Source organism: Vombatus ursinus, unplaced genomic scaffold, assembly GCF_900497805.2.
Source record: "Vombatus ursinus unplaced genomic scaffold, bare-nosed wombat genome assembly UNPS02009062.1, whole genome shotgun sequence".
NCBI lineage: Eukaryota > Metazoa > Chordata > Mammalia > Diprotodontia > Vombatidae > Vombatus > Vombatus ursinus.
The window spans coordinates 13,008,193-13,033,101 of record NW_020948840.1 but is presented as its reverse complement, the minus strand read 5'-3'; the positions used below and the strand labels follow the sequence as shown (position 1 = coordinate 13,033,101).

The 24,909-nt window shown below is 32.8% G+C and overlaps 1 protein-coding gene across 7 annotated transcripts in view; it reads left to right on the top strand.

The window, feature by feature from the left end:
* BIRC6 (baculoviral IAP repeat containing 6) overlaps positions 1 to 24,909 on the top strand; it is a 316,937-nt gene that overhangs the window by 128,543 nt on the left and 163,485 nt on the right. For 6 of the 7 annotated variants that reach the window (XR_003568132.1, XM_027850508.1, XM_027850510.1 and 3 more), the window contains 15 exons: positions 109 to 328; positions 2,130 to 2,263; positions 2,704 to 2,841; positions 4,884 to 5,011; positions 7,770 to 7,901; positions 9,997 to 10,212; positions 11,533 to 11,716; positions 12,184 to 12,339; positions 12,705 to 12,838; positions 13,814 to 13,967; positions 19,060 to 19,176; positions 19,644 to 19,798; positions 20,524 to 20,650; positions 22,187 to 22,297; positions 23,519 to 23,652. Coding sequence is in view for 6 of the 7 variants with exons in the window: in XM_027850508.1 (XP_027706309.1) it covers positions 109 to 328; positions 2,130 to 2,263; positions 2,704 to 2,841; positions 4,884 to 5,011; positions 7,770 to 7,901; positions 9,997 to 10,212; positions 11,533 to 11,716; positions 12,184 to 12,339; positions 12,705 to 12,838; positions 13,814 to 13,967; positions 19,060 to 19,176; positions 19,644 to 19,798; positions 20,524 to 20,650; positions 22,187 to 22,297; positions 23,519 to 23,652 (2,240 nt within the window). In the remaining variant the exon portion in view is untranslated. The remainder of the gene's footprint in view (positions 1 to 108; positions 329 to 2,129; positions 2,264 to 2,703; positions 2,842 to 4,883; positions 5,012 to 7,769; positions 7,902 to 9,996; positions 10,213 to 11,532; positions 11,717 to 12,183; positions 12,340 to 12,704; positions 12,839 to 13,813; positions 13,968 to 19,059; positions 19,177 to 19,643; positions 19,799 to 20,523; positions 20,651 to 22,186; positions 22,298 to 23,518; positions 23,653 to 24,909) is intronic. The other variant, XM_027850509.1, reaches the window with a different exon arrangement.

Below are 24,909 nucleotides of genomic sequence, written 5' to 3'. Positions count from 1 at the left end.
TTGATTGTGCTAGGCTACAATTGTCTTATTTAAGAACATTTTAAAAAACATTATTACTTTAAAATTTCTTTTTATTGAGAAACCAGTGTTGTTTCCTTCTTTTAACAGGACACTCGGTTCCTGCAGTTTTGCAAAACACGTTTCATGCACAGGCATGTGAAGAGCTGTTTAAACATCTGTGCATAAGTGGAACCCCAAAGATACGTTTGCACACTGGTCTTCTACTTGTTCAGCTCTGTGGTGGTGAAAGATGGTGGGGGCAGTTTCTTTCCAATGTTCTTCAGGAATTATACAATTCAGAGCAACTTCTGATCTTTCCTCAAGACAGGTAGGACTGGAGTTTGGGCATTTCCATTGTAAAAAGAGTCCATTTCGTTTATTTTCAGTGGTCTGATGTAGGGAGACTATATGGGAACTAAGGATAGGGTGAAAGAATCATGTAGCACATTAGAAATTAAGATTAACAAATATCACAACTACTGGTAAACACGGTCTTTTAAAACATTGCTTAAACCTTGAGTCAGGGTTGATGAGATTCCCCAAAATGGGTAATCTGAGGCATCAAGAGGAAGGAGATACATTTCCTGGTTTTTCAGGTCAGATTTTGTTCATCATTCATTCCTGCTGCCCTATGGGAGTGCAGAGATAAAAACCATGTTTTCCAGTGAAAGAACCTATGTTTGGCTGTAATTACAGTGATTGTTCTTCCTCTTTTTGAATTGCTGAAAGGAAGAAAAATAAAAATGTTGGTATTTTTAATAAAGCAAAATAAATATACACTGAAATATTAAACATCTATCGCATCCCTCACCTCCTGCGTGTGTGTACACTAGCATAATAGTACAAGACATGGTATAATTAAAAACAATTTAATTTTGGAAGTAAAACTGTTAAGTGTTGCCCTCTTTGTGATTGACACAGGGAGGCTTATTGTCAGAGCCCTCTTGTTTTATTCTGCTCTTTACTGCATTCAGTTCCTCCAGAAAGCAAACTGGAATATGAAAATATAAACTCCTCTGATTAGCTTTCACTGCCCTGCAGGACCCAGCCCCAATCTGTATTAACAGTCTCATTAGATATTACTCCCTGTCCTGTAATCCCAATTCCAGCACCAACAGGCAAGTAGTTAAAAAGTACAATAACAGAATAAACTAATTTTTCTTGTTTCTATCATTAGAATTACTCTTTTTTGAATAGCTCTTAAAAATTTTAAGAGCTTAGAGTCACATTAGCTATTGGATTAACAATTAGCAGACATAATTTTTGGTGTCAGTTCTGCTGATGACCAGTTGTTGTGACCTTGAGCAAGTTACTTTCATTATTTGTGAACTATGAGTTTAGGACTTGATGTTCTCTAATTCTGTATTTTATATAGTGTACATTATATTTCCTGGAAAGTTGTTTCCTAATATTAAGGGGTTTTGCCTTAGGAAATTTAGTTATCTAAACCTATGTAATCTATAGCTTGTTAACTATCCAGTTTTGCTATCTTTAGGGCAAACTATGTAAATTATATTTAGCTGATATATAGAAATATATTTTTAAATCTAGCCTTGATATTCACAGGTAAATGTTAGCAGAGATATTAAAATTTTCTATTTTTTCCTTTATTACTTTATCAGCTAACTAGGGTAAAATTTTGCTTTCTTGTCTTTATTTATATTCTTAATTACTGACCTCTTGTGGATCAAATTAGACCAAATTAGATTAAATTTAGATCAAATTGCTTATTTTAAATGCATTTCCTTAATAGATTTCATTTTCTTTCCTTGGTTATAGATGTATTCTACTTTTAGTCATAAAGTATATGCATATTCTTTGCTGAAAGGAGCCTTAGAGGTCATGTAGCCCACTCTTTCCTGTTAACAGATGGGGAACCTGAAAAACTGGGCCAGGAGGTGATTTAGCAAGTCACATGGCTTTCCAGGATCAGGGTTGGGATTTGAATCCTGGTCTTGTAAACTTTAAGTTCATTTTCCACCAGTTATACAGTTTGTCTTTCATCATTTTTGGGACTGATTATGTCAGATTGTCATGGACAAAATAGTTATACCAAGAAAACTTAGTAGAAAAAATGAAAATTATTGGTCTTGTGTGTGCTATACGGTTTTGTTTTGTTTTCTTTTAAGGGTTTTCATGTTGCTTTCCTGCATTGGCCAAAGATCACTTAGTAACAGTGGAGTCTTGGAAAGCTTGCTTAATCTCCTGGATAATTTACTGTCACCTCTTCAACCACATTTGCCCATGCACAGACACACAGAAGGTAATACTTATTTTAATAATCAGGTACTTATGTGCCTTATAATAAACAGAATATTATGAATTTATAATAATACATTATAATACTGTGTATATTCAGGATATTGCCAGAAGCCATATTCTTGACTCAGACTAAAGGAAACAGCAATTAATAATATTGTTTCCTTTCTTATCTATCAATTTTTATTCTTGGAAAGGGAAATTTGTAAGTCATTGAGGATATATTTCTGTGAACATTTTTTACTTTGAAGTATGGTGATAATTTGTTCACTTTGCTTCATACCTTCTAGTTCTTTTATCAGTAAAAATACATATATGTGTATATATATATTATATATATGTTGTCTCTTTTATCTTTAACTCTTCAAAAAGATTATTTGATGAGTCTAAAATCTCATTTTTTGGGTTTGTTTTCTTTTTTTGTCTTTTGTCTCCATCTTGTAGGAGTATTGGATATTCCCATGATCAGTTGGGTTGTAATGCTGGTGTCTAGATTGCTGGATTATGTTGCAACCATTGAAGATGAGGCAGCAACTGCCAAAAAACCTTTGAATGGTAAAGAAAGGGAGAGGTTTCTGACAGGTATCAAATGTTTACATTAATATGTTAGGGGGAATATAATGATGATTTTAGAATTACCCAGCACTCCAAACTGGATCTGAGAACTTAAATATAAACGTCATTGTTGAAAATTTGGGTTAATAAAATTTGATCATGATCATTCAGTACACATTTTAATAGTGAGTTTGATGGAAAATAGGTCCTTCTGTAAGGGAGACCATTTGTTAAAAAAATTGTTGTTTTAAAAAAGCAAAAGGAAGCAATTTAGTAAAACTAAGCATTACATAAACACTACAGTTCAGTAAAACTAAGCGTAAAGTAAGGCTTATAGTATATGCCATAGTCTGCACCTGTAGTTCCCCACCTCTGTTAAAAAGAGTCTCCTTCTCTTTCCTTTGTTGTTCTAATTGTTATGTATTCTTTTTGTTGCTAACAGTAAATTTTGAGGTGAAGATGGGAGGCAGTGTTGTACACTGGGAATAATGTTGAATTTGGAGCCAGAGGGCCTTGTGTTGAATCCTGACTACCATTTTGTATTGTGAACTATGTTAACTTTGTAACTACGCACAAGTCACTTAAGTTTCTTCATCAGTAAAATGAGAAGTTTTGAATAAATAACCTCTAAGTTACCTTAACTACCACATAGTTTCAATCTCTAAACAATAGGAACTGAGATTATAAGTCTCTATTCCCAGTGGTATAGGGAGAGAAATTGGTGATGTCAGTAGAAATATACAATTGAAGAGACATTCCTCACTGGTTTCTAGATTGTGTTCCTGAGGCTAGGAAGAATGGTGAAGACAGATTGTGCACCAACTTTTTTACTCTATTGTTTGTTTATGATAAATATGGTAAATAAACTTTATACCCTTTCACATTTAAAGGAAAAAACAAGGAAGCAGTTATAGTAGTAAACAGTGCTATAAATTATAATGCAAAATTTAATGATTGCAGTTCCGTTCATAGATTTTAAAGAAATACTGTGTCTTCCTCATGTAAGAAAAAATTCAACTTCCTCCTTTGGAAAGGAGCATTACATTATGAAGTTAACTTTTATTAACATGTTAAACTTGATCCTTACTCCAGACCTTTAGTTGTAGTGTTACTGTACTGTAGAGAGCATTTATAGTAGACTGTTGATAACATGTCTTCCTTACCATGGTGTAGTACAGTTGTGTCAGACTCAAATAGAAATGAATCCCTATGGACTGCATATTGACTTTGAACACTACAAATTAACAGTATGTTGTATTGCATGTTTATTTGTTAAACATATTTAATCTGGTTTGGGCAACACTTGGGAGTTTTGGGTACTGAATGTAAGCCCGCTTGAGTTTGATACTTTTAGTATAGTGGAAAGAGCACTGGAATAGAATTTAGTATTCCAAAGTTATGTTTTTGACTGTGCCACTAAGAAGCTTAGTGAAGTTGTATCATTTCTCAGGTCTTGATTTTGCTCTTTTGCAAACTGAAACCTTGATCATCTTCTGTAAGGCCTTCTGAAAAATTATGTGATTCCCTTCAAGATCTGCCGTAGTGTATTTGTGAAATTATTTAAAGCATTTTCTTCATCTTTGTGAAAGGAAATATTACTTATGAAGCTACAGATTGTTCTTCAAGTTGGACATTTTGCTCTTAACCTACTGAATCTATGTTGAAGAAAGTTTGAATGGCTATTTGAGTGACATTTTTATCAAACTAGCTAATTCTATTTAAAGCCTGTGGAAATTTTAGAGATTAATGAGACATCTAATATGATAATACAGTGAAACTAAGGCAAACAATTAGTAAATCATTACTTGAAGTTATTTACAAGTTGAAGGATGATAAAAATGTTTTCTACAGACAGGAAAGTCATGTTGTCTTTTTAGTAAAATTCTAGCAAATTACTATTTCCCTTTAGGAATTGAAAAAAAAATTCCTTCCCCTTCTTTTCTCCTGCTACCTCCACTCCTCCATGTGTCCTTAAAATTTTAACTTTGTAATGCTTGCATTATTTACATGTTTCCTAAGGGCATTCATCAGTAACTATTAATGAGCTTTTTTTTCCCCCACTGAGTTAGGTCACCAGTGGAGTTTCATTAACAACAGCCTGCATACCCAAAGCCTAAATCGATCTTCCAAAGGCAACAGTAGTCTTGATAGATTATATTCCAGAAAGATCAGAAAGCAGCTTGTTCATCATAAACAGGTAATTTTCAAGGTTTTTAAACTTTAAGCCTTTTTAAAACTTTTGGTTGTTTCATAGACACCTAATTTTTTAAAAAATTGCTCAACTTTAGGTAGCCAGGGGTGGGGAATCTGTGGCCTCTCAGCCACGTGTGACCCTTTGACTGAATCCAAACTTCACAGAACAAATCTTCTTAATAAAGGGATTTGTTCTGTAAAACTTGGACTCACTCAAAAGGCTACACCCAAGGACCTAGAAGGCCACATGTGGCCGCGAAGCTGCAGGTTCCCCACCCCTGAACTAACCATTATTCTCCCACTGGTTGTTACTCAGAATTTTCTATTTTGATCTTCCACTTACTCCTCAATTATGGAGCACAGGTTCTTTTGGGAATGTTTAGTTGCCTACCTCATGGGCTTTATTGCGCACTTCATTTTGTGTTTGTAAAAACTGTAGTTACTTTGAGTAGCACTGATTTTTGTCCATTTTAGGAATGATAGATTCTGAGTAGTTATCTAATATTCTGTTTACATGCATATTAGTCACATTGACATAATAGTAAGATATTTATAATAGATTTTGGGAATGGGTTTTCTTGATAGTAACATTGGCTTAAACTTAATTCCAGTGTCTTAAAAAGGATGGACTTGTAGACTGTATTTACAATGCTCCAGTAAGGGAACGGGAAGGATAACTACGCATATATCTTATTGTGGAAGGAGAAAGAAGGAAGAAAAGGGAATAGTTATTTGTATAAAGCATATTATGTGTGAGACACTGTGCTAAACACTTTACACATATTATCTATCTCCTTTGATGTTGACAACTGCCCTGGGAGGTAGATGTTGTTGTTATACGCTATTTACAGTTGAGGAAACTGAGGGAAACATAGAAGTGATGTGACTCACTCAGAGTCACATAGCTAGTAAGCAATAAGTATGTGAGGTCTGATCCCAAACCCAGTACTCTATCTACTGCACCACATAATTGTAACCTGTAGCTAACTGATGTCCCCACTGTAAATACATCTAAATACCAGCAACATTTTAGAACCATCTAGAAGTCACTGAAGTGTCTCTGTGTCCTAAGGACCATGGAACCTTTCCAATTGATTTGCAGTCAATACCTTCTATATATGCTGTCTGTCCCATTGGAATGTGAACTGCTTTATAGCAGGGACTGTTTTGTTGTTTTTTTTTTTTTTTTTTTAACCTCTTTATAGCTCTAGCACTTAGCACAGTGCTTTACACATAGTAAGTGCTTAACAGATTATTTTTTTCATTCTTCTCTTCACTGGTCTACCTGTGATTTCTGTTATTTGAAGCCATATATCTCTGTGAATAGAACCCTTTGATAAAGTATAGTTTACCAAGGAGAGAATAATTTCCATTGAAATGTAATGGCTAAATTCTTGAGGACAGTTACAACCTGGAAAATGATAGGTAACAAAGTCACTATTTAATTCAACAAACATTGATTAAGCAATTCCTTTGTTCTAGGGGCAAGGGAAACAAAGATAAAAATAAAGCAAAACCTATGCTTGAGAAGCTTATAGTCAACTAGAGGGAATGATAAATATGGAGCTAAGTAAATAAAAAATAGATTCAGAGTAAATGAATGGTAATTTCATAGGATTAGAGGGAAATTCTCAGATTCACAGGTTCAGGAACTCCATTTTCCAGATTCTTGCAGGTTATTACATTCTGGTTAATTGATTCATGGTGACAAAACACCCAACAAACTAATTTTTTTTTAACCAGTACACTACATTTTAGAATTCAAATGGAGGTATATATCTTTATATTAATGGGGAGACTCCATATGCTTTATCCAAGACACTACCTTCTCAGTACCTAGGTATTTGGGGAACTGAAATAGTGCATGGGAAATTGAATTACCAACAAGAAGATTGCTTGGTGAGCTCAAAATCTTAGCAAAGGGAATTGAATAATCTCTTAGGATAGTTTCATCCAGGTAAATTGAAGTAGTTTTTTCTTCTTAACTAAATACTTTACCTTTCTGGTGAGTGGAAAACATTCCAATATAATCTCCCCATATTTATTTTTCTAGCCCATCACTAGAACTTTCGTTATTATATTAATTGCTATAAAACATTGTTATATTAGACTTTCAAAAATTATGAGTTTTTAAGAGAAATGGGTTTTTAGAGCACTGACTGATACTTGGATTCTGTCCTAAAATCTGTAAGGAAATTTGAGAGTTGCCTCAATCTCAATGGTAATGACTTCATCAAGTATATTTTTAGGTATATTCCGGGGATATTTCTTCAGACGACTGTTTGCATTGCTGTTTATTGATTCTTGTACTGTTTTAAAGCAATTTCAGGATGTAACATTATTATATAGCAGCTAGGTGGCGCAGTGGATAGAGCACAGGGCCTGGAGTCAGGAAGACCTGAGTTCAGTTGCGGCCTCAGACACTCACTAGCTGTGTCACCCTGGACAAGTCACTTATCCTCTGCCTCAGTTTCCTCAACTGTAAAATGGGGACAGTAATAGCACCTACCTCCCAAGGTTGTTGTAGGGATCAAATGAGGTAATATTTGTAAAAGCGCTTAGCACAGATTAAGTGCTATATGAATGTTAGCTTTAGCTGTACATATGTTTTATACTTCTTTGCAACTATTGCAATCTTAAGTGAACAATTTGCATGTGAATAGAGTATTCTATACAGTTTTTACTGGAAGCTTTGGCCCCAGTGTAGAAGAATGCTGTATTTCTGTGGCTTATATTTTTATTTGTTAATTTTTATTTTTTAGCAACTTAATTTATTAAAATCAAAACAGAAGGCTTTGGTGGAACAGATGGAAAAAGAGAAAATACAAAGCAACAAAGGATCATCGTACAAACTTTTGGTAGAGCAGGCAAAACTAAAGCAGGCTACATCAAAGGTATTGTGATCTTACAGCTTTTAATTTAAAAGCCTACCTACTTCCCGAAAGTAGTTTTCCATTTTATTCTTTTAAATAATTGATTCCTGAGGTTTTGATCCATGCCAGTCATCACTATTCATTTAATTCACCAGTCATTTGAAACTCTTAGCTTGTTAGTCGTCTTTTCACTGAGTTCGCTTATAGGACCTTAAATCAGATCCTATGTAAAAGCATTTTGATAATTGCATAGTTTTAATCTAATATTAAATTTCATAATTGATATATTTCTGCTTTGGTCTTTGCTTCCTTAATTGTTATGAAACTGTTTCAGCATTAGAGCATTAGGTTATGGTCAGAAATTAATAGCCCGCACTCAAACCTGTTGTGCACAATACCTTTCTGGAGTGTTAAGCAAGGGAAGTGAATAAGCATTTTTTGAAAATAAGTACAGTGTTAAGCGCTTTTACAAGTATTACCTCATTTGATTCCTACAACAACCTTGGGAGGTAGGTGCTGTTATTGTCCCCATTTTACAGTTGAGGAAACTGAGGCAGACAGATGATAAGTGACTTGTCCAGGGTGACACAACTGTTGAGTGTCTGAGATCGGATTTGAACTCAGGTCTTCCTGACTCTAGGCCCAATGCTGTATCCACTGCGCCACCTAGCTGCTACCTTACTGTTTAGAAGCATTGGTGTAGGGAATTATTAAATTACTAGGAATAAATTTTTGTTTTACAAGTTATTTTTAAGGGGAAGAATTGTTATATTCTGAATTAAAGGAGAAAATAATGAATCAGGCTTCTCAGAAGTTTCCTAAATTTTTTAAAAAGACAACTAGCAATAACTTTAATTCAAGTTGTACTACTTTGGATTTACTTTTTAAAGCTTATTTCCCTTAAAACTCCTCAATTATTAATTAAAAATAATACATGTTTTTGAAATCTAAATCTTTTATGTACTTCACCTACCTAAAATATGAAGGGATACATATAGAGGGATATATATATAGATATAGATAATGGATGTAGATATATATCAAATGTATTCAAATGAATTTGTTTCAAAGTAATTAAAGGACTTGATTCATTCTAGAAATTAAAAAGAAGGAATGAATTCAGAATAATAGTTACTCTACCTATGAGTTATTTATTCTTTGTATATTCACTTTACACTAAAATATGGAAACAAACAAGGAATCCTAAAAAGTGTTGATCAGTCTTCATTTATGTTTTGGAAGACTTTTTATTTTTCATAAATTAGTTATTCCACAAAAGTAATACAAATAATTTTTAGGCTCTCAGGACCGCTAAAATGTGATGGTTAGAATGAAAAAGCCACAAGTGTCACCTAATGTATAGGCCCAAGTGACTTGAGTTCTTGTGGTCAACCAATAGGCTAAAACAAAACCACTGACCCCATCTCCTTATTATTTTGGACAATCTGTTTTGGGACACTTAAAAACAATCCCACGTAACATGTTATTTCATAGTAATTAGTCATCAATACATCACAACCCAGTTTCACTCTGACATTGTAAAACTCTTAGCAGCAATTTTTTTTTCTCTGAGTCCTAATGACATTGACTCTCTTCACTAATTTTTAGGTTACTATCATTTGTAATGTTGTTCCTGTGGTATCCCCACTTCACACCGTTTTGTCCAATTTCATTTAGTCTGGGTATGAGCAGGAGGGAGAGGAGAAGAAAGGTGTGGTGGGAGGTTTGATAATATATTTGTGTGCCCATCAGCATAATTCTAATAGAACTTTGCTGTGGGGAGAAAAAAACGTTTATTCTTGTTCCTACTGGTTGTTTCCATGTAACTCGTATTGACATTCTATATTTTATATATTTAATTACATCAAACTTAGTTATTGGTCTGTCATATTTGTTTTAATATTTGAGTATTGTTCCAATGAGCAGGTTAATTGCAATTCAGTTTTCGCCTTAGAATTTGATAGTCCTATGTGTTTGAAATTTTTTCCTACAGAAATCATCAAGGTTTGTTTTACATTTTGTGCCCAATTTTAATTTTATATGCAAAATTAGACTGAAATAGCTTAGTTAAGAAAATTTTAGCACGATGTAAAAATTTTTTAAATTCTCTGTGCAGCACTTTAAGGATTTAATTCGTTTACGTCGCACTGCGGAATGGCCTCGCTCTACGTTAGACACAGAAGTCTCAACCACAAAAGAAAACCCAGAAATAGAACCCCTTCCATTTACTTTGGCCCATGAACGTTGCATCTCTGTAGTGCAGAAACTTCTGCTCTTTCTTCTCTCCATGGATTTTACTTGTCATGCAGATCTCCTTTTGTTTATTTGTAAGGTAAAAGAATAGTTCGTTTACATTTAAAAAAAAATTTGTAAGGGGAATGGGCATAGTACAATCATTAGAAGGATGAGATTTGTTAGAAATTGGTAGAAAACAGTAAGTTGTTATAAAATAAATAGTAATAATAGAAGTCATACTAATATTTAAGATTCAGAAATTGCTTTATGGTTTACTAAATGCTTAACTCTCAACTCAGTGCAGTAGATAGGATATGAGGTATTATTACTCCCATTTTATAGATGGGGAAACTGGAATTAAGCCTCTCAGCCATACTGTATGACTTGCTCAAAGTTACCCAGGCAGAAAACGCCACAGTTAAGATTTGAATCCAGGTCCCAAGTCTTTTTTTTACCATTGTGCCACTCTGCTAATCATAAAGAGAAAAAAAGATGTTGGTCATTTTAAATTTAAATTTTAAATACCATGTGATTTCATCTGTATAAGCAGCTCCCAGTTAGGAACTCCTTCATCTACCAGTTTGACTTTATACCCTCTCTGCAACTTAGAGAATTGCCTGGAGCTGCAGAGAGGGGAAGTGTCTTGTCCCCAATCATAGTCAGTATGAGTTAGATGATGGATGTCAGCACAGGTCTTCCTGACTGTAAAGCCAATTCTATTTCTGCCATTCTATGCTGGATACCTTTCTGTGCATATTGTTATACACTCTTCTCTTGTTCACTTTCCCTTTATCTCTCTTATATATCTTGTTAAATCTCATCTCTTTTTTTTTTTTATCTTTTTTTTCCCTCTCATCTCAGTATCTGCCTGTCTCTCCCGCTTGCACATCTCCTTACCTGCAACACTTTTCCTCTTTATTTTACAACAGTCTTAAGTATTGCAAGTATCACTTTGTTACAAATGAGGAAATGGAGGTTCAAGGCTTAAAGCTCACTTGAGTGATTATCTTTAGAAGGCCATAGTTAACTTTGATGCCATAAAATAGTGAAATAAAACTGTCTGTTACTGTGGAAAAATGTTTTCCCCTTTCAGTTTTTTTTTAAAAGTTTTATTCACAGTGCTCTTTTGAATGCACTTTTTTTAGCCATTCATTTAAAGCAATTAAAATAGAGAATAAAAATTGAAATAATGGAAGCTTTCTTAGGTATGTACAACTTACAGATCTAGGAATAATCATTCCAGACATATGTTGGCCCAAAATCTTAATACTTAAAAAGGTATGTTTCTTAGAGGTTAATTTGAGAAGAAAACACATTTTAAATTTCTCCAAAGTGTTATTTTACAAACTGAAATTGGATTGTTGATATAGTTTTTACTTTCTAGATGCTTATTTATGTTTCCCAAAATTTATTAAAGGTTCTTGCAAGAATTGCAAATGCCACTCGGCCAACAATTCATTTGTGTGAAATTGTAAATGAGCCTCAACTAGAAAGACTCTTATTACTTATGGTTGGAACTGACTTTAATAGAGGAGATATATCCTGGGGTGGTGCTTGGGCTCAGTACTCCTTGAGTTGTATGCTACAGGACATCTTAGCAGGTAAGTTAGAATTTCTTTTTCTCAGGTGGCACATTTAATTTGTACATGAAAAAATTATTTTAACTCTAAAAAAACTGTTAAGTATTATCATTGGCTTTTATAAATTATATTATAATTACATTACATAATATATATATAATTAATAATATAATAATTATAATATAATAAAGAAATTACATTTGTAATTTATTTCGAGAGTCCTTTTGATGCATGTATACTACAAAAACTACTTGAAGATTGTGTTGACAGTGATTATTACCTGTATATTAAAATGTTGCATCACAATTTCCTTGAGCATTATCAAATTCATGTAAAAATTATTCATAGAAAATAATGAGCTAGATTATATATAATGAATAGTATTGGCATTTTTCATTATTGAAACCTAAAGAGAATGACTTAATTTGTTTTAAAATTTATTGTTAGAAAAATATTGCTTATGAGAGTTATTGTGACTTTATTCACAGGAGAATTGTTAGCACCAATTGCTGCTGAAGCTATGGAAGAAGGGGCAGTAGGAGAAGATGTAGGAACAACAACTGGTGACTCTGATGATTCTCTTCAACAGTCTTCAGTTCAATTGCTAGAAACTATTGATGAACCTCTGACACATGACATCACAGGTGAATAAATATATTTATATTTTGTAATAGTTTTCCTTCTTAAATTAGAATAGCATTTCTTTCTTAAATTAGCATGTGGATTTTAATATTTTGGTGTTATTAAGTACAATAGAAAAACCCAAATTTTAAAAATATACTTAGGGACTATAATCAGAAATATGGACATTTAAAAGACTTTTATGTCCTTTTTGAAATGACATTGTAAAAAAATTTTCAAATCAGAAATACTTCATATATAGTTTTTTTAGCTGGCAAGTTTTAAATGTGTTTATATTTTTAAGCTAAATTTCAGGTAATTCATTTTAACTTTAGAACTTATAATATTCATTTATAACATTATAACATTATAACAAATTCAATCGTAGGTGCTCCCCCTCTTTCATCTTTGGAAAAAGATAAAGAAATTGATCTTGAGTTATTACAAGATCTGATGGAAGTTGACATTGATCCTTTAGATATCGATTTGGAAAAAGATCCTCTTGCAGCGAAAGTATTCAAGGTATGGCATGCTTTAAATATTTAAATTAATTTGTAGAGATTTTTTTGGGGGGGAGGTGAGGCGATAAGGGTTAAGTGACTTGCCCAGAGTCACACAGCTAGTGAGTGTTATGTGTCTAAGGCCAAATTTGAATTCAGGTCCTCCTGACTCCAGGGCTGGTACTCTATCCACTGTACCCCCTAGCTGTCCCCAGGAGGGATTTCTTTTTTTAACCAGTAAGTGTTTGTCTAATGTCCCTTATATACTGAAAAATAGGTTTGAATCCACAACATAGGCCATTGTTTGTACAATTTTCAACATTAAATATTACAGAATTCGATGAGATGTTGATTTTAAATGATACATAAGTTGTAAAGTTAATATAATGTTAATAACAATATTTCTTATAAATTATTGTCAATAATAATAAAACTATGGAGGAAAAATGATAATTCTTTTAAAAGAGTTTAATTGGTTTCACTAAATGAGAAAAGTGTTCATAATTGTTGTTGCATTCTGAATTAGCAGTATGTAAATCAAGAATTAGGTAATCATTATAGTACAGTGTTGTTTTGGTTAAGTACAGATTAGATTATTCCACATTTGAACTTTTAGAAAGAAAGACTTTTATATCAAATAACAAAACAAAATAATTTTGTTACATAAAATGGGCAATTTTTAAATGTTTTGAAAATAGTTTTAATTTTGGCTATAGATTAAGGGGGCAGTTGCTTAATATTTGGTATGAGAGGTAGAATTACTGAATTTAAACATATACTAGATACTCTTTATAACCAGTTTACCTAAGTGTGAGGTGTGCTATGTGTTTGAGAAATGTAAATCTCAGGAACTTTTATGTCATCATGGAATTTGTAAATAGATGGTACTAACTGGAAGGAATTAATTATAAATTATGACACAGTAGATAGAAGAGTTCACCAAAGTGGATGGGGGAAAATAACCCACATTCTCTTATCTTTTTTTCATTTTTTCAAGCCTATAAGCAGCACATGGTATGATTATTGGGGTGCTGATTATGGCACCTACAATTATAACCCTTACATTGGAGGTCTTGGAATCCCTGTAGCAAAACCACCAGCAACCACAGAAAAAAATGGATCACAGACTGTTAGTGTGTCAGTTTCTCAGGGTAAGTATAATGTTTTGTTTTGTTTTGTTTTTTTGCTAGTGAAATATAATGTGAATGAGTAGAACTTTTGGGATGACTGGAAGGTCTCCTAAGACTTTTTGTCTCATGTGATAGAAGAATCTGTGATGTCATTAGTATAGGGAACTGCCTCCATTAATTTTTATCAAAAGACATCCTGATTTAGAAGATAAGTCCAAAATCAGACTGTATCTGTAGTCAAACTTGAATGTCAGTATTCCTGATCACAATCCCAGTAGTATCACTGCAAAAACCATCCTCTTTTTTTTAGTAAGTCGTAGGAGTATTATGTATTTGCCAGCTCTAAAACTAGTAAGACTTTGATTTTGTTTCCTTTACCTAACCTTTTGTGCAGTTGTAAATAGAAAACAAAAATAATTCATAACATAAGTACAATTTTGGATACTTATCTTGGATGTATCTCTCCTCCATCTGCTTAGGAACTTTTTAATAAACCAGTTTTGATTTATTTTGTTCATCTATTATTTTCCCCCCTACTTTAAAGAGTATGTGTTATTGAATAAAGTTTTATAAGACATTTGGGGCCATTTCATTAAGTTAGAAACATAGAATAAAAATTTTATCTTACTACCTTTTGACAGCTTTAATAAAACTCCAAAAGTAGGTGAAAAGATTATAAATATAATTTGATTTAAATGGGAACTGATGAAAGAACAAAGGAAGTATCCTTTTTTAACACAGAGTTCCTGCTTGTTAGTAGTTAATAAGCTACTGAAATCATGATAACAGAATAATAATAACAGGCAAAGGAAAAAAAAGAATGAACATGTACAGTGTATCTTGAGGTTAATTTTGGTGAGTGAGCCTGCAAATTAATTTTATTGATGTCAGTGTTCATTGTATATAGCCTTACTTCAATCTTTATTTCAGAAATTAAGTAAATGAAATGGAAAGTGGAGGTCATCTGAGAGTACACTGGGGTGTACTGTGATGAGTGTGGTTTTGTTGTTCTTTTAGCAGACATTTAGAGATTCATCAATTTATTCTTCTGCTTGTTAGGATCTAAAAATTGGGCCCCAAATGGCCATTATCCAAGTAACTGCCTAGTAAATAAGCTGGCTGAGGTTTTTAGGAGCACTTTGGATAGGAATGTAGCAAAGTCTGTCTATACTCTCTAGAGATTTGATTTAACTTCTGTTCTTTGAAACTCTTAAGCAGTTATTGTCTGCAGTTCATTTGACAAACCGGTATAGCTTTTTGATTTCTTTGCTTTTTACTTTTCAGCTGTTTAGATTTTTCCATTGATGTTTATTGTTCACATGTTAAAATATTGACTGCTCAAAATGAAAACTTGTTAAGTGTACATTTCGTGATTATGATTTATTTTTTTCAACCAGCAACATAAAGCATAATTCCGTGTACTTAAGCAGTGATCCGTAATTTTCAAAAAATTATGTATTTTGGTTTACATTTTTTAATTAGAAAATTTTTGTTTGAATGTCCATAAAGTCCAAAGAATATTCTCCGACGATTCTACCAAAATATTCACTCATAGACAGCTCTTAAGATGACACGCAAGGATTATGTTGAGTGTTTGACTTTTAATGTCCTTCAAAACCCAATTACTTCTTACCTTTCCAGTTGTCTTACACTTTACTCCCTTCCCTCTTTTCTGTATTTCAGAAATACTCAACTCGCTGTTAGTCCTTCCAGATATTTTATTTTTTAATTCAGAACATTTTCTTTTGGTTCTTTCCCATGGCTAAAATTTTCTCCCTCTTCATTTCTGCCCTTTAGCGTCTTTTCAGGTCTTATCCTTATTCTTACGGTTTTATCCTTTTTCTTATGAGCTTATCCGTAGTAGCTTTGTGACTCTATGCAATTTACCTGAACTTTGCTTCAGTTTCCTCAACTGTAAAGTGAAGATATTTATAGCACCTATATTCCAGGGTTGTTGTATGTTTGTAAAGTGCTTAGCACAGTGCCTGGCACAGGGAAAGTACTACATAAATGCTCATTCCCTCTTTCCTTCCCTCCCTCCCCAACCAAAATTTCACCTTCTGCAAAAAGCATTCCCCAATTCCCCTTAATGCCTGTGCCTTCAATCTGCTGATTATTTTCAGTTTACCCTTCATTCTATCGTTTGTATGTATATAATTGCAGATTGTCTCCTCATTTAGCTTGAGCTTCTTGAGAGCAGGGGATATTTTTTGCCTTTGTTTCTTTCTCCAGAAATTAATAAAGCTATTGTCACATAGTAGACACTTGAAAATGCTTCTTGACTTGACTTAACTAATAATAGATGTTACATGAAGCCTGTTAATAATTTTGCATTTTTTAAGGAAACAGGTTTCTGTGTTATAAATTAATACCACTATTATCCATTATTCCTAAGATTTTTGTTGCCTTTTAAAGTAGCCTTTTTGTACTTAGTTGTTATTTTGGTTATGCTTAATATATCTTATTTCTTCAAAAATTTTTTTCTTCTTTCCTTCACAATGAGTGGGTGAGGGATGGGAGGGAGAGAATTTGAAACTCAAAATTTTAAAAAAATGAATGCTAAAAATAAATAATAAAATTTTCAAAAGATTAGAATTTTCTCCTTTCTTGTAATTTTACAGATCAGTTCTTTATTGTTGTTTACATTTACTTATACTTTGTTAGTGATTTTATATTCTAGTCATTTTGTGCTGATTATTTAAAATATTTTTTCCTACATAGCAAATATTTGTCACTATATGTAATATGTATATAGTGCTTCTATGAATAGTTTAAAAAAAAAATTTTTTTTTGAGAAATTGTTTTTTCTATCCTTTGGCCACTCATAGGCAGATTATGGTTTGTTAACATTTTCCATATTTAAACTTACCAGGTATAATTTTACTCTTTGATTATTTAAAGATTTGTTTGTAGCTTACTGCATTATTTAACAACCCTTATGAGTCCTTGAGATAAAGAGGTGTTAAGAAAGTTAGCGTTTCCTTATTTAATAGTTTGGAATTGCAGTGGGATTTCCCAAATGTCATCCACTTTAATCTTTTCCGTCTACTCAGGTTATGTCTCTGTTCATTATCCTTCTGTATTGGGCTAGCTCAGTGGGCTGCCTACCAGATGCTTATCACCTTTTGAGCTTTAGCCACAGAGCTGCCAAAGTAAACTTCTTAAAGCATGTCTGACCTTGTCAGTCTCATACTTTAAAAAGCTTTCTAATGGCTCCCTCTTTCTTCTTGAGTAAAATACAAATTGCTTTTGTATTTAAATTCTTTAATGAATTGTCTCCTGCCTGCCTTTCAAGATTTCTTAAATATCACTTCTGTTTAGATACTCTATGGTTCACCATACTGACCTAATTTGGTTCTCTTTTCATAACATTTCATATCCATCTAACACCATTTGTGTTGACCAGAACTGGAATGCAATTCATTTTCTGATTCATTCTGATATTTATTCCTCTTCTTTCCCCATTGAACTTACTTATTTGCACGTTTCCCATTATATAATGTGAGCTCCTTGAAATAATGATCTGTTTTATTTTAGTCTCTAATGCCTAGTGTATGCAACGTGCTTAATACATTTTGAATTGATTATTTTGCGTTCTTTATCCCTTTTTGTTTTGTTTTTCCTGTGAGTTGGTAAACCAATTTTGGTTTCATTGAAATTGGTTTTCATTGAGGAGGCTTAAAGCAATCAGCACAGTGTTATCCAAAAATAGATTGTTAGGATAACTTTATTATATATTGAGGAAATTCTTATATTTTGTCTTGAAAAACGTTAGCACTTGTGATATGGGCAAAAAAATACTTTAATGAACATAGCTCACCCAATCTAATATGTGCAGGACACTAAGTAAGGTACTAGAATATGATCAGAAAAATCAATCACTTGCTTTTTACAAGATGCTCCTAGTCTTTTCGGGGAGATACCATATATGTGTATTTAGAATATATACAAAATGAGTGTGTGTGTATGTAATTTAATATTGATCCTCAGAGGACTCTCTATTGGATATTCTCTTCTTCCGTCTATCAAGAAACTTTTTGTCATCCTTACATATATATGGGAGACTACTTATTTACCTCATCCTTTAAGGTTGTCTTTTATCCTACTATGCAAAATTCTCATTTATAGTCAACAAAGAATAAACCTATCTGGACCGTTTCAGTATGCTGTAATGATATATACATTTCTTCATATTTTCTAATTGATTCCTTCAGTCATTTATCAAGTGCTTACTGTGTGCCAGGTACTGTGTTAAGCACTATATAGAACTGTCCCTGTAGGAGATTACTTTCTTAAGGGGGAGACACTATTTAGATAATATATAGTATTTATATAGTACTTGCAATGTGCCAGGCACTGTGCAAAATATTTTGCAAGTGTATCATTTGATCTTCATAATGACCTTGCAAGGTAGTTTTCACAGATGAGGAAACTGGGACAAAAAGAGAGTCAGTGACTTGTCCAGAGTCACACTTATAAGTGTTTTGAGGCTAGAATTGAAATGGATCTTCCAGACTGCATGTCAAGTGCCATGGAGCTGCACTGGCAACTTCTGTAATAAGATCTGTTCAGAGAATATTAAAGGAACCAGAGTATATATGAGATGAATAGGGCTTTGAAAAATTCTACAGTAAACAGTTTTCATCAACACAATCTCCGTATTAAATACTATATGTTCAATATGAGGAAGTGTAAATGCACATCAGGTCAAATGGGGAGAGTAAATGAACCTTATCAGTCTGAGGAAGAACTCCATAAATTATGTTATGTGGAAACAAATTAAGAATAGTGTGGAATTGGAGCAGCTAGGTGGCGTAGTGGATAGAGCACAGGCCCTGAAGTCAGAAGGACCTGAGTTCAATGCGACCTCAGGCCAAACACTGGACACTAACTGTGTGACCCTGGGCAAGTCACTTAACTCCAATTGCCTTTTAAAAAAAAAAAGAGTAGTGTGGAATGTTTACAGTTTTATCCTATGGACAATGATACTTTTGATCTAAAAAATATGGATAGTATAGCTTTTATAATTATAAATATTACAGTATTTGTTTCATTTTTGCTATTTATTTCTCTTTTCTTAAATTGTAGTTCTTTTCTCCTTTGATTTTTGTAGCTCTGGATGCACGTCTAGAAGTTGGACTTGAACAGCAAGCAGAGCTTATGTTGAAAATGATGTCCACTTTGGAGGCAGATTCCATTTTGCAGGCATTAACAAACACATCTCCGACATGTAACTAAAAACTATTTTATACTGTGATTTTTAAAACTTTGCTAGGTTTGCTGCCTTTAAATCTTTGCAAACCAATTGTCTTTCATTTTATTTAAAGTTAAACATAAATTCTCCCTGAGTAGTATGGCTTTCTGAAGCACAAATTTAATACTTTATTCTGCCGTACATTCAGTAAGTGCTCATGCAGTGTTGATGGTATGAGTCAGATGTTTATAAACTCTTATGCTTGTTTATGATTTATCATGTGCACTAGAATTATATACAGGAAGGGATTTAGTGTTTAGTTCAGCTACATTCCTTCAGTCAGATAAATGCATAAATCTGTCTGTCATTGCAACCTTTCTAGGTAGTTTTTATGTCACACTGTCATTTAACTTTATGTGTATGTATGTCCAAGAGAATCATGTTGTTCTCAAATTTAAGTTTATTTCCTTTACAAATCATGGAAGTATTGGTTTAATTTTCAGTTTCCCAGTCTCCCACTGGAACAGATGATTCATTATTACGGGGGTTCCAGGCAGCCAACCCAACCAACCAGCTGATAATTCAATTGTCCTCCATCCCCATGCTGAGTACTTGCTTCAACAAACTTTTTTCCATGCTCCAAGTTCATCATGTTCAGGTATGGCGCTGAGAACACGTGAAATTATAATTTTTTCCTTTATGCGTTCATTTAGGAAAAGTGATTATTTGTAGAAGATTTGATGTTAGAGTGTTGGGGAGAAAGGTTTATATAAAAAGTATTTTGACATTTAATTAAATGTATCAAAATTGAAGACAAGCTTTATTTTTCTGTAATAACGGCATATGGGGCTATGCATAGGTGGATAAAGTGTGGGACCTGGAGTCAGAAAGACTCATCTTCACAAGTTCAGATCTGGCCTCTGACATTGTGTGACTTGTGTGATCCTCGACAAGTCACATAACCCTGTTTGCCTCAGTTCCTCGTCTGTAAAATGAGTTGGAGAAGGAAATAGCAAACTACTCCAGTATGTTTTCCAAGAAAACCCCAAATGGGGCCATGAAGATTTGGACTCAACTGAAAACAACTGAACAACAGCCTGTGCATGTAGTTACATAAGTGGGAATGTATATAGGTTTTTTCTAGTATAGATTTAGGATTAAGATTATTCTTTTGTGTTTATGCTATTAGGATGAGATTTTAAAACATTTATGTTTAGAAATTTTAATATGTGTGTATGTATGTAGCTAATCTAGGAAATAAGAGTAAATGTTAAGCTGAAGTATAATTATTTACATAAATTTAAGTATGTTTCATCTTTTTAAAAATTATACTGTTGACTGTACAAATTTTTTTAAGCTTCATTTTTAATATTTACTTTTTAGTTGGAGTCCCTTCTACAGTTATGGCTTACATTAAGTCTAAATTCTAATTCCTCTGGGAATAAAGAACATGGAGCTGACATTTTCTTATATAATGCTAATCGGACACCTGTCATATCTTTGAATCAAGGTAAAAGAGTTATCAAGACTAAAGTAGCGCCTTACACAAATAAAACATGTCCCAAAAGTCTTACTGAAGTTTTGTGCTTTAACTTCAAAAGTATAAATGCCACAACCACGTGTATAAATACTACGATTTGCAGGAAAAAAAATTTTAAAGGCTAATTATCTAAATTTTTGAAGTATTGATGTTTATTTTTAAAATTCAACATAACCACCATCTCTAGTTGACTTTTGAACTTTGTAGAAACTTTTATTAGCTGCTTTTCCTAGCCTTAAGATGTTGCAAAGAATGAGGTTTTGTTGTATAAATGACAGTTTTAATGTGACCCCACAAGATCTAATGTAAATCAATCAGGCAGCTGTGGTAGTACAGAAGGAGACCTCCTTAGCCAATCAACCATTGTGAGAAAGTGCTAATCCAGAAATTAACACACATGCAGTACATAACAACAGAATGCCCTTTGTTAAAGTAAAAAAGTTATTATTCAAAAACTGATTATGTATTAAAGAAATGCAAATAACAAGTTTGTTGTGTTTATACAACCAAAATTATTAAAGCTTAAAACTACACTCGCTTTTGGGGCATCTTGTGTAACTGCGGCAGTGTAACTACCTTGAAAGAAGGGAGTGTAGGGGCAGCTAGGTGATGCAGTGGATAGAGCACTGGCCCTGGAGTCAGGAGGACCTGAGTTCAAATGTGGCTTCAGACTAGATACTTGAGACTTAACCCCAGTTGCCTTGCCAAAAAAAGAAAAGAAAAAGAAATAAGGCAAGGGTTCTTTTTCATCTTTGCATCCCCATTATATAGCACAGAATTTTGGCATATAGTTGGTGCTAACAAAATGTATGTTTTTATTGTTTTATTTTTATATTGATGATTTGGGATCTCTTAGCGTCTCATGGCATATTATGGGTACTAAGCAAGCTGAATTAGGATTTTAACATAAAAAAAGCAAATATGATATCCTGAGACAGTATGGCTATACAAGGGTGTGAAGTATTACAAAGAGACATGAGATAGGCTAAATCTTATGTAATGTTATTGCGGGGGGAAAATGACGTATACATGCATACAGAGCTTGAGAGAGAGAATAAATATGGGTGAATTCAGGAGACAACAGTGAATAGTCACAGAAAGGAACATGGAATATTTTGGTAAGGGTCTTCTTAGCTAAAAAATGATTAAAATTGTTCTGCTGGCACCTGAGAGCTGAATAAGGAAAAATGATTTTATAAGTTGTAAAGAGCCATGTTTGTGTTTCAGATAAGAGTTTCCTCATAATTAGAGCCATGCAAAAGTCCTGGTTTGAATTAATGGTCACTGAGGACCTTCTGTCAATGAAGATCTTTTATTCTCTGACTATTATCTATCTATACTATTATCGAGTAGCATTTATAGAGTAAGCTTATCTTTTTAATGATCTAGTAACTTTGAGTCATGTGTTCTACATTCTTATAAAGCCCATTGAAGACCTGAAAATTCTTTTTCAGATTGCTTTTCTAAAAGATAGTCTTGTCCCTTCTCCAACTCTTTTCTCTACAGCATCAATAACTAGCTTCTTAACAGTATTGGCATGGTATCCCAATACTTCACTTCGGACGTGGTGCCTAGTGCTTCATAGCCTAACCCTCATGACAAACATGCAGCTTAACTGTAAGTTAACTTGAAATTTTATTTCTTTGTAACCCTAAAATATACTTTTACTATTTTGAGTAAGGGAATATTAAGGTTTTCATGAAATTGGGGGGCAGGTAGGTGGCGCAGCAGATAGAGCACTGGCCCTGAAGTCAGGAGGACCTGGGTTCAAATCTGACCTCAGACCAAACACTTGACACTTACTAGCTGTGTGACCCTGGGCAAGTCACTTAACCCCGATTGCCTAAAAAGAAAAAAAAATAAATACGATATTGGGTTGTCAAGATAAATTTTTTGTAAAATTCCATTATGAATTTGAGACTGTTATTAGCCTGTATCAAATGGAAATGTACCTCTTGTAAAATTAATGTTGTCAGCATAGTTATTATACATGAGTTTATATAGCAAAATTTCAAACTCTTAAATTCTTAATTCTTGTATTAGCAATGATTATTTTATAAATGGATGTTAGAGATATGTAATGAATATGATCAAAGGGAACATGTTAAATGAAATGAAAAATTTATGTCCTGAAATAAAAATAAAGTTTTTCTTTTGGTTTTGATACTTTTTCTCCTAAGTACAAAGTTAATCAAGATTAGTCAAGGCATTAAGATAAATTTTTGTTGAGCCACTTTCATTTTTTTCCATCTTAAGGCTAATCCTAAGATTATCATGTATACATATCACTCTAAGATTACAGTAGAGAGGATGAATTTATAAAAATTAGCAAGTTGAGGGAAATCTCTATAACATCAACAATTTGTATAGCATCAAGTTTGCAAAACTGGTTAATTACTTCTGTGGCTTGTTATTAATAACTTAAAAGAATTGATCCCTAAAAATGCGACTTTGTAGCCTGCAAAAGTAGTGAATGTTGAATTACATATTGACTATTTTATATGTGTCTGCTTGTATTTTCTAGGGTAATAAATATTCATAGATGCTATATTGGATTTTTTTTATTACCAGGACATGAAAATAACTTTAAAAGTGCTTTGTGAAAGAGAATCTTTGAGACTTTGGGTATGATCTGTGATTAAGTCTAGCAAAGTAAATAGTAGAGAAGGGCAAATAAAACATGCTATATAGAAGTGCACTTAATATGCATCTATACATTTTGTACAGAAAATACAAATGAAAAATGACATCCGTAACATTTAATAGCTTCCAAAATATTGTCAACATTTTCTCAATAGCAGAACTGATTTTTGTCTTCTATATGTTGTTATTTTGTAGCTGTTTCCAGTAATGCTATTGGAACTCAGGAAAGTACTGCCCATCTACTGGTCTCAGATCCTAATCTTATTCATGTCTTAGTAAAATTTCTTTCAGGAACTAGTCCACATGGAACAAATCAACACAGTCCACAGGTAATAGAGCTTTTTCAGTATCAATAATTCGTCTAAGTTCTAAAGAAACAAATTTCTCAGACATTACTCAACTAAATTGTTACTTAAAGGTGCCTGTTTTTTGCAAAGTATTGGATTAGTCATTAGCAATGATGCCAAGACATGCCCCTTACCCTTAATTTTATGCAAATTTAATAATCTACTTATAGGAATTAAACAATAGTTATATCACATATAATTTTCTCTTAACTGTATGTCAGATAAACTATACTAAGACTATAATAAGAGTATAAAGTGTAGTGCAAAATCCCAGGAAAGTATGACATTTCTAACTGCTAGAATGAATGTAGTAATAAGACATAAACGTTAATTGTAGTATACGTATGTGTGTAAAATACATTAGTTAATGCCATAAAACTAGTCTAAAATATTTCCCTACATAATTATTCCACACTTCATTAATATAAAAATCACATTCTTCTTTCTAAAAGTTGTACTGTTATTCTTTTCATCAATGTGCTTTTTATAAGTTGCCTTCTTGGTATTATGAAATAACATCAAGAAAAATAGAAAATTTAATGAAAGTCAAGGAAGTGATCTGGATTAAGGCATTTTGAGATTTTTCATAGTTTACTGTATTATCTACAGTATGTAAATATACATTTGCATTTTCTCTCATTTAAATCCATTAATATTCTTTGTTAAGTGATTAGGGCAAGAAAACAGTGCTACTCACAAACATTGTTTTTAGTCTTACTAAAAGTATTAGAATGAATAAGTGTCTTTTAAGTTTATATTCTCTTGCAAATTCAAGTTTCCTTTATAGCATTAGTCTATTTGTTTGGCATGGTAAACCTTTAATATTTATATTTTCACCTGCATTAAAATTAATTTATCATAGGAAATTACCTTGATAAATTCATTATTTAACTTTGTATGTGTGTATGTATATGAGTAAAGAAATACTTTTCCAGACTTCTGGCTTTTTTTTTCGTGCTCTAATAGAAATGATCTAACAATCTATGCCTGGGTTACATGGTATTTGATGCTTTTAGTTTAGTGAAAATGTCTCAGGTATATATTTGGAAACATCAATTTTGTTTCCTTTCTCAATGCTTATTAATTTCAAATATGGTGCTTAATGTCATTTAACATTCATCTACCAATGCCACATCTCTTTCTACTTTTATCTGTATTTCTGAATGAAGGGAAAATGTAACTCTATGTACTCCATTCAACGAAAACACAAATGATCATTAAAACAGAAAAGGAAATTAA